Source organism: Asparagus officinalis, chromosome 10 (genome assembly GCF_001876935.1).
Source record: "Asparagus officinalis chromosome 10, Aspof.V1, whole genome shotgun sequence".
NCBI classification, from domain to species: Eukaryota; Viridiplantae; Streptophyta; class Magnoliopsida; order Asparagales; family Asparagaceae; genus Asparagus; species Asparagus officinalis.
This window is the reverse complement of record NC_033803.1, coordinates 12,136,146-12,146,430: the sequence shown is the minus strand read 5'-3', so window position 1 is coordinate 12,146,430 and position 10,285 is coordinate 12,136,146. Positions and strand designations below refer to the sequence as shown.

The window sequence follows — 10,285 nt, the reverse complement described above, 5'->3', positions numbered from 1 at the left end:
AGCTTTCCAGCTCTCATCAGGTGGAGAGCGATCCGACGGAGGAGATATCGCAGGTGGTGGAGATCGATGCGGCTCCACATTGTCCAGATGGTACAGTATCCATGCAGGTACTGACTGAGGTGACGCCAGGCGAGCACGACAATGATACGGAGGATACGAGTACAAATGTGCAGGATCAGGAACCGACGACTCAGGTTCAGGATTCTATTGCGGCTAGGAGACAGAGGAGAAACATACAGATGCCAGCACGGTATGCCGACACAGTTGCGTATGCACTTCCGGTGGAGAGTATCAATGAGTTAGTGCCTACTACATTCAGAAAGGCCGAGCAGAGTTCGGAGGCTGATTCGTGGCAGGTGGCTATGCAGGAGGAGATGGAATCTCTTCATAAGAACGATACATGGGAGCTTGTTGAGCTTCCAAAGGGGCGGAAGGCAATTGGTTGCAAGTGGGTATACACGAAGAAGGAGGGCATTGAAGGCACTCCGTTGAGATTCAAGGCTAGGTTGGTTGCGAAGGGCTATGCACAGGAGGAAGGTATTGACTATAATGAGGTTTTCTCTCCGGTGGTGAAGCATTCTTCGATTCGGATTTTGCTAGCTTTGGTGGCACAGTATGGTTTGGAATTAGATCAGTTGGATGTGAAAACGGCATTTCTTCATGGTGATCTTGATGAAGAAATATATATGACTCAGCCATTGGGATTCCGAGCTGCAGGGAAAGAAAAATTAGTTTGCAAACTGAAGAAATCGCTATACGGTTTGAAGCAGTCTCCTCGACAGTGGTATAGGCGATTCGATGGTTTTATGCTTGGTCATTCGTACACTCGGAGCCAGTTTGATCCTTGCGTATATTTTCGCAAGTTGAAAGGAGGTGCGTACATCTATTTGTTACTTTATGTCGATGACATGTTGGTTGCCTCTACTTCCAGGTCAGCTATAGATGAGTTGAAAGTTCAGCTTTCGAATGAGTTTGAGATGAAGGACTTGGGCGAGGCAAAGCACATTTTAGGGATGGAGATCGGCAGAGACAAGAAGAAGGGCAGAATTTGTTTGACACAGGTGGCTTATTTGAAGAAGGTTCTACAGCGATTCCATGTTAGCATGGATACGAAGCCAGTTAGTGTACCATTGGGAGCCCATTTGAAGCTTTCAGCTGGTCTTTCACCGAAGTCAGTTGAAGATCGTGAGTTGATGTCGAAGACTCCATATGCGAGCGCGGTTGGGAGCTTGATGTACGCGATGGTATGTACGAGGCCAGATTTGTCACAGGCGGTAAGCATGGTATCGAGATACATTGGCTTTGTCTACGACGGAGGCAGAGTATATGGCAGTTACGGAGGCTGTAAAGGAGGCTATTTGGCTTCGAGGACTTTTGGAGGAACTTGGTATATCGCAGAGGTCCGTCACTATTTATTGTGATAGCATGAGTGCTATCTATTTGGCGAAGAATCAGATTTTTCATGCGCAAACGAAGCACATTGACGTTCGTTATCACTTCGTTCGGGATGTTCTTGAAGATGGCGATGTGGAAATTATGAAAGTCCATACGAAGGATAATCCGGCGGATATGCTCACTAAGGTGGTTCCGAGCAACAAGTTTGATCATTGTCGAAACTTGTTGCATATTCGTGATTGTTGAGGCCGTTAGCGGCCATTTGGGTGAACTACGTTCGGCTTGATTCCTTGGGCAAGAGGATACGTAGGCAGTCTTTCAGATACAGCCGATTTGGATTAGTTGATTTTGATGGGGGTGAGATTGTTTGAGCTCTCGTTCGGGTTCCCGACTTGTTGTCGAATGAGTGGGACATTTGGTTGCTTTGGTGTCGGCTCAGTTTTGGGAAATCTTCACCGAGGTGGAGAATTGTGAAGAGCACGTGAACATGTCCCACGTGAGTGCATGAGTGCTTGAGGTTTTTTTGTTTTGTTTACTAGACAATAACCGGCCCACCCGTTTGTCCCTTGTGCATATATATAGACCTGGTTAATGACCTAGGTTTGTGAGCGAAGGAGGTGTGCAACGATTTGATTTCTTTGCGGCTGTGGGTGCTTTTGTGCGGCTGGAGAAAAAGCAGAGCAAGGCTTGGTTTATTTTCGGCTGGAAAAAGCAATTGGAGCACAGAGCTTTTGTTTGTTGCTTTTGAGAGAGTTTTGTATGAGGGATTTGAGAGTTTGTGTGAGGGTTTTATTTGTGAGATTCTTTTGTAAACCCTAGTTGTAATCTCTCCCTCTATTAGTAGATCCCCCCCCCTCCTTGCCCCGTGGACGTAGGCAATTTGCCGAACCACGTAAAAATTGGTTGTACTGCTTTTGTGTGGTTTGTAATAGCTTTTAGGATCCCTCGATAGGTCAGTCCTAGAACTGATGAGAGGAAGAGCCGATATCTCACTTGGTTGAGATATCCGCTTCAGATTCTTGTCTCCTTGGTGAGACGAGAATTCTTATTGCGATCTGACTCTCTTGTTGTGCTGCCGAAGTGCTGCCGAAATTTCCGCTGCGCGCAACACCCCCCTCACGTAATTTGCCAATAACTAAAATGTTTTAGAGTGGAAAAAAATCTCAATCTTTGTCACTTGTCATTTACACGTAACATACTCCCTCCCCCAAAATTTTGAGTTTTTTCTTTCAAGTAAATTTTAGTTATTTGTAAAATTATAAACAATGGGGCTCTGTGAGATAAGGTAAAGTTTGGGGGATGTGGGGTGCTTTGTGAGGCACCCCATAGTTTAGGGGGTTAGTGGGATAAACAAAGTTTAGGGCCTTATGTGTGATTCCCCCCCAAAGTTTAGGAGGGTCTTGTGAATTAACCCTATATTTTTTTTAACACATAATGCTCCAAAGTTTCAAACCCATTATACTTTGACACCCGACATTAGTTATTTAACACTGTGACACCTCAAAGTTTTAATCATACTTCACTCTGATACCCCCATTAAGATCAGTTAGCTTTCCTTTCAAATTTATTTAACTCCCTTAGAATGCGGGTAGAATTTAATAGAAAATCTAAGGACCTAAACAGGTTAAGCAAAATGGGATTAAACTTCATTGTATGCAAGTGTTAACAAACACTTTATGAAAGTGAAATGAGATTGAAAACTCTTGAGCTTAATGTCTACTTAGTTCAATAGTATTCGAAGGAAAACTATCCAACATTTATATTATAAAATAGTTTTTTTCTTTTCTTTCTAAAAACCACCTTAAAATTGGGTAATTATACGAAAACAAACTTTAATTTTCAATTTATATATAAACAAGCTTTAAAATTGATTTTTGTTGCTATCAATCACCTCCAAGTCAAACTTTTCTCTAAAAATCCAAAATTATCATTAAAAAAACTCATATATAAGACACGTTGTTTTAGTGTTTAGATCTTGATAGGATACTAGACTTTTCTCTAAAAATCCAAAATTATCATTAAAAAAACTCATATATAAGACACGTTGTTTTAGTGTTTAGATCTTGATAGGATACTAGTCTTTAAGCTTATTTTTTATCTTTATTTTTAGTGAAATTTTGATTGGAAAGAAGTTGATTGAAATAAAACCAAACTTTAAAGGTGATTTGTGTATAAATTGTAAATAAAATGTAATTTTCGTATAACCTAAAAGGAAGTTGATTGAAATAAAACCAAACTTTAAAGGTGATTTGTGTATAAATTGTAAATAAAATGTAATTTTCCTATAACCTAAAAGCTCTTGGGCTGCAAAAGAGGCTTTCTCTTCTCTCAAGATAGTATTTAGGAGAATGGCAAAAATCATAACCATCGGTTCAAAAAATAGTTAACCTTACATCTCTAACAACATAACAACTTTCCATTGGTTCGAGAATCTATATAATTCTACAAATTGAACTTGTCTGTAGTAAAACCGGTTGCCTCCTCCTACCCCATTTGGAGCAAAAAGGCATCAAAGTCATACACCCATTGGTATAATCATACAACAAATTGTCGAAAAGAATGAACCAAACAATCATGAAAGGATTTACTTGCTTCCTTCGATTTCTTGAGGCCGCCACATTTTCTTCTCAATGCAAAGCAACCCCTCGTTATCCTTGGCATAGGTCATTCGAATCTCCCAGTGCAAAGATTTTGCCATGTTCTCAACATCGTTTATGGTTTCTACGTCATCTCTTATAATTAGCTTCCCTTCCGGTCTCAATACTCTATCGACCTCAGCAATTACGGATAGTAGTTTGCACCTGAAGAAAACGAAATTACAGTAATATATTTAGAGAAAAAAACTTAAGACATAAGTAATTGATGTAGACAGTGAGTCTACATAAGCAGTCATATTCAGAAACCCCCTGTATCATCGTTGTTTCAAACTTACTGCCTCTCTAATTTCATTTTTGCAGAGAGACCTCCTGAGTGTATTTTTTGACTCTTACCTTCAGGGGTGTCTATTTGTCAAAAACACAAATTCGTCTTTCTTTGAGGGTAAATGAGTCAAAAAGTTCACTCAGGGGATCTACCTGTACAAGTAAACTAGAGGGCTAGTAGCTTCAAAACAGTGATACAACAGGGGTCTATCCACAATTAACCCAAGTGATACTACAGGGGTCTATCCGCAATTAACCCAAAGAAAACTGTGTGCTGATAGGGAAATAGGTTATTTTCCACTTAGAGACAGAGGAGGCCTTATAGACAACAGCAGTGGCAACAGCAATAATAGTCTACAGAGAAAAGATGTTTGCCTGACTATCGGTGAGCACTAGCACAAGCATGGCAAAAGGAACTGAAGAAAGTAAAACCTGCATGCTACTTGTTTCTTTTTCTCCCATCTTAAAAAGAAAATTCACACTTTGTATTTAAATTACTAAAGAGCCTCTTTATCCCTCATCCGCAAGATTTGCTGAACCTTGAAAAATTAGCTTCTCGAAAAACAAACTTGAATGTCAACATTTTTCCATATTGGAACAATCATGGATTTTTTAGCTTGGGAAAACTATTATCAGGGAATGGAACTTGATCAAACAAGGACCAAATTGTAATTATGCGACATCATAAATCTTACCTTGTTTTGAGCTTGGAAAATAAATGGTCAGCATGGAGAAGGTCATATGTTCTCGGGTATGTGCTGAATGATTCACACCAATCATGATATATGCCAAACAAACCCCGCTCAAAAATAACAGGAAGGGTATCAGGGGCATCAATTGAAACAACATTCATAACCCACACTTGCATGTCCCTCAAAGCTGCAGCAAAACTGCAAAACAGACAAAAACTTATATTCAGTGATCAGCCATGATTTGTGAAGTATATATATCTAATGAATCAATGAACATCCTACTTAATATTAACTGTTTAAATGTCAGCAGTAATGAGTAGGCAACTACCCCTGGAATAGGTAAGCCTTGATCAAACAAACATCCAAGTTTGATGACAATAAAAGAATGGTAATGGGATATAAATGGATAATATTGATCAGAAAAATCTCAAACCGTGATGCCTAACATGATTAGTCAAGATAATTAAACTAAGAAAACATGTTTAGTCATAATGAATTCAGCGCAACATGCTATAAATTTCCTCTTTGTGTCCCTTGTGTGTTATGGTTACAAATTACATGGCAATTGCATGAAAGAATGGTAACCAAAATTGAGAAAAGCTGTGTTATTATTCTATGGGATTTGTACAAAGTATACTATAGAACAACCTAAAAGCATCATAAATCATAACCAAAATTTTCTTCAACGTTGACAAAAGTATATAATATGTTTGCTTACCCTCCATAAATGGCTCTCATGTCCATGACATTTCTCACAGTAGACCAATCGATTCCCATTCCATTCAGATACGATTTGCTCACAACATGTTTCCAGTGTTCATAATCTGCTTCAAAGTCTTCAATGGCAGGTTTACCATAAACCCCTGTCTGAGAAGTGCTTAGCCAATAAGGTGCCTTTCCCAGCCTTTCCGGCCATTGCTCTGGCCATTGAGACCCACGAACAGAAGGATCTTCAGGCACTTTGTGAATGCATGCTTGAAGGGAAACATTCCTAATCAAAAAGGAAAACAATATGAAACAATAATTTACTGCAGAATTGTTGAAATAAAAGTAGAATTAAGGCTACTTGTTGACAGGAAAATATACCAGGCAGCACTGGGATCATCAGATTCTTGGCAAAGTGGAGGACTGTTTTTCGATCTTGCTTCATAGCATTTGTTGTCTGTAGGTTTTCTGTAGATTGCTAGACCCACTTGGTTCAGGGAATCCTTTGTTTTCTTCACCATTTCCCAACACATTTGTTTTGTCAGCGCTGTCATTGCTGGCATCCATTTCCAAACAAATAGAAGTTAAAACTTTGACTAAAATGCTTTTTGAACGAGTGCTTTTACTGAAGTCGAGCATATAAGCTCAGTACCATTCTGATAAAGTCTAGAATGCTCGGAACTGCATTTAAATAGCTCTAGACACCAGATCTAGATGGATTAGCTAAGCAAGTGCTTAGAGGTCGCTTAATGAACATATGTTCTAAGATTAACGATAACTAAGTCATCATATACTAGAGACGTAGAGGGATTGTGCAATAAGAACTTTGAGATATGGCTGCTGCAGCGAGGCAATGGTTCTGTGCTAAATTCAAAGAAAGGGATAAAATTATTGAAAATAAGAAATTACTATTTTAAACTATCATTAATTAATTCAAGTAACCCATGAAGGCAACAAAGAGAGAATTTGTGTCCAGGTGTCAAAACTTGTTGCTAACTTGAATAAGAACATAGGAAGAGCTTTAAAGTGTTTGTTAGTATGACTTCTAAACTAATTCTCCATGGAGCAGTGCATTAGTCAGGTTACTCAAAGTAAAGGATCCCACCTCAGAAGAAAAGCAAAATAGGTGCTTTTGCAAGATGATTGCAACTCCATTATGCAGTAAATATATGTCATTCTGAAGGCTGGTCGTACATCACATACAAGACCACTCTACTTCTAGTCTTTTCATTTGAGGTTAGATGTCTTATATTGAAATGTCTGATTTTCATAATAATTCTTAGAAGATACCTTGGAAGTGAGCTTTGTTTAATCTTTGATTTTGATAGTAAATCGTGTGAATGAAAAATATGGCTTGAGTTCTCAGTTTTATTATCTTGCTTTGTCATCATTTCCTCTATATATGTTATCTCTATACAGGTTATTTCAACAGATGAACAAAGTTAGTGTATGCATCTATCTAAAGGTTAAACATACATACAACATTAAGCATGGTAGTCTTACCTTTCCATATCTCGACATTTTCTTGATCACTCCTATAAACTGGTGTTGCAGACCACACAAAATAACCACCAGGACGTAATAACCGGTTAAGCTCCAACAAAAGCATACCACCTGCAAGTTAACATCTCAGCACACAATGTCTAAAAGAAGAAACAAATCCTGTTCCTAGCACAAAGTACCTTCTATGTGCCATGGGACTCTACAGCGGGCACAATGAATAACATCGTAGACCCTCCCAGGGAAAGGAAGCCTTTTGGTTCCCATGACTGCTGATATAGCTGGAATTCCTCTTTCAAGAGCAAACTGTACTTGAGCTTCATGCTCATCTTTAGGAGCAAATGACATGGTTAACACATCCCTATCAAAGAGATACCCACCAAAACTAGCAACTCCACAGCCAACATCCAAGACAACTCGGGTTCGTTTTCCCCATGCTATATCAGGGAATGACTGCAAAAATAAGATAATCATCAGCAACATAAACACTTTATGCAGAATTGTGCTAACTATCCTAGATAAATACACAAGAACAGTAAACATCCGTAAAAGGATAATTTCACAGACCTCTTGAATTTTATCAATGTAGTGGAGTGCACCATTGATGAATTGAGTTCCACCTCCAGGAAATGTTAGATACTCTCCAGTAACTTTCACCCAATTCTGGTGCCCCTTTACCTCAGCGAGCTTGGTATGCGGCACATTATGGTACCAGATCTGCATTAAATATGTCATCAACACAAGCGGAAAATTTAGAGCTCAGAAGAACAATCTTAGATCATCCCGCAGACACACAAAGTTCTAACTATGTTACCTTGTCCCTGCTATTGGGCCACTGAATTGGCTTTTTATATCCCTCCGGAAGCGGTACAAGGCATGTGGGTCCCTCTTCAGGGCAATGTCTTTCTCGGTGTTCATAATGCCCAGTAAGATGAAGTTTTTTAATAGCTTCTACATTGTCAAGACAAGGAATATAATCTGCTCCAGCTTCTGTGTTACAAAGTTTCCAATTGTATTCAGCATTTTGAACTTTTGATGAAGACTGCTGAACTTCATTCTCGTTTTTTGACTCAGCAGCTTGAGTTTTCCATGCTCCATTTGAGGTATCGGTCTCTTTCAAGATTTCTGACTGGGCACCGTCAGGAAATACCTCTTCCTTTGCTTGATTCCCAGTTTGGTTCTCTTCCGACTTCTGTTCCTCCCCCTTGTCTTGATTCTCATCTGTCTTCACTGATTCTTCACCATTCACATTTCCTTCAGAATTCTGTTCTGAATTATTGTCTGGTCCATTCGTCTCACCGCTCTCTGTGTTTGTGTCTCCACCTTCATTATTACTCGTCTGCGATTCATCTGAATCATTTTTGTTATCGTTAGAGTCTGTAGCAGGACTCTCCTCTTGGGTCGTCTCTTCAGACTTTTCAGTCTCTTCAGAATTGCTATTGCTATCTCCTGATGTATTATCAACAGTAGTATCTCCAGAATCCTCAGATGTCCTAGAAAAATCAACAGTAACTTGTTCGGTTGTTTCCGACTTATTATCTTCTGACGGAGTTATATCTACAGGAGCTACGGTAGATGACGTCATCATCCATACTCCCACTAAGCAGAGAGCGACAAGTACGACAATGGTCGTCGTCGAGCAGTAGGATGACGACTTCTTGTCCATCCTCGGGCCTTTGCTAAATGGCATCTCTCATGTACACAAAAAAACTCCACTAGTACCTTTAAAAATAGAAACAGATAGTTTACTCCCGGGTACTCTTCTCCCTTGAAGACAACACTTCCTAGATCTATGTACCTTATATCTGCAATCTAATTGAACTATGAAAGGATGTAGATGCACCAAAAGAAATTTGAGCCTAGATTACCAAATATTCTCCCTAACTTCAACTAGTGTGCTATCTCCATCGCTACTAAATTGTCACTCAGACCCCAAAAAAGCACTTTTTCAAGCTGAAGGAATGTATTCGAGTGAAATTTTCCAAAAAAAAAAAGCATGAAGCGCACTTCTTTAATTTGTCGAGAAATAGCTATAAACTAGAATGCTACAGATCTCACTGAAATCCTATAAATGAAATAAAGTTACTGTGAACATTAATCAATCAACTTCACTTGAAATCCTAACTCAAGTGAACTACTGAATTCTATGCAATACATTCTGCTAATAACCAAAAAACACACATCTTTTGCAATCAATAAAGAATTAATAATAAGATTCCTACTAAGAGCAGCAATCAGATGTATAGCTAATCCAGAAACCCCAGCGAAATCAAGAACACGTATTAAGAACTCTAAATCACTAAGAGCAGCATTAGATCCCAAAAAATTAACTAAAAAAAGCTAGAAAAGATCAAAGATTTAGAAGGAAATGGATCAGATCTGTACCTTATTTGAGCTGAAAACGAGATTAGATCCAGAGACGATAAGGGTTTGCTCTCCTAACCCACTAGTGAGAGAGGAGAGTGTATCGAGAGAGGGGGAGTTTATAAAGAAAACTGAGCTCGATCTAAAACCTAAAACTTAAAATAAAAAATAAAAAACTTTCCCTTTTTTAATGGTTCTTCCCAATGGAATGAATTACTTGTTTTTATAAAGGGGCGGGAACGGGAAACGGGGTTAAGTGACGGTGTTCGCTTCTGTTGTCCCGTCGGAGTAGTTTAATAGACTAAACTTTCCGCTGACGTCAGCGACTGGATGAAGTAATTTGTTTCTATTTATGACGGGCATCGGTTAAATTAATAAGCGTTGAAGGCATATTTAAAGTTTCCGTTTACGGCGGTTGACACGGTTGACAATAGGTTTTTGCGTGAAGCAGACATAATTACAGGTCGGCATGATGGGCCGACCACGCCAAATTACATTTATGACATCGTATCCGGAACTTTTATTTGGGAATTTTCAATTTTAGCCACTTATTAGTTTTTAGTATTGTGAAACAACTCACTCAAACCATTAGAATTGCTATTTAATCCCTCAAAGCCTATTTTTATTAGAAACTATCCCCTCTATAGTTAACCATCGCTTTAATTTGAGGATCCTTCTAACCTAATTATCCTCTCAAAATATTTGTTT

General features: G+C 38.9%; 1 protein-coding gene across 1 annotated transcript; it reads right to left on the bottom strand.

Moving 5' to 3' along the window:
* Positions 3,745-9,778, bottom strand: LOC109826964 (probable methyltransferase PMT26). The gene is made up of 9 exons (XM_020393978.1): positions 9,599-9,778; positions 8,028-8,935; positions 7,781-7,930; positions 7,396-7,666; positions 7,217-7,327; positions 6,095-6,269; positions 5,727-5,999; positions 5,012-5,206; positions 3,745-4,196 (listed from the first exon to the last, which is right to left on the bottom strand). Exons 2-9 carry the CDS (start codon positions 8,901-8,903, stop codon positions 3,980-3,982), a joined length of 2,268 nt encoding a protein of 755 aa, XP_020249567.1. The 5' UTR covers positions 8,904-8,935; positions 9,599-9,778; the 3' UTR covers positions 3,745-3,979.

Coding starts and splice junctions, on each gene's coding strand:
- LOC109826964 (XM_020393978.1), bottom strand. CDS start 8,903: ATGCCATTTAGCAAAGGCCCGAGGATGGACAAGAAGTCGTCATCCTAC. Junction 7,931..8,027: donor GGCCCAATAGCAGGGACAAG/GTAACATAGTTA, acceptor TATTTAATGCAG/ATCTGGTACCATAATGTGCC. Junction 7,667..7,780: donor ACATTGATAAAATTCAAGAG/GTCTGTGAAATT, acceptor TTATTTTTGCAG/TCATTCCCTGATATAGCATG.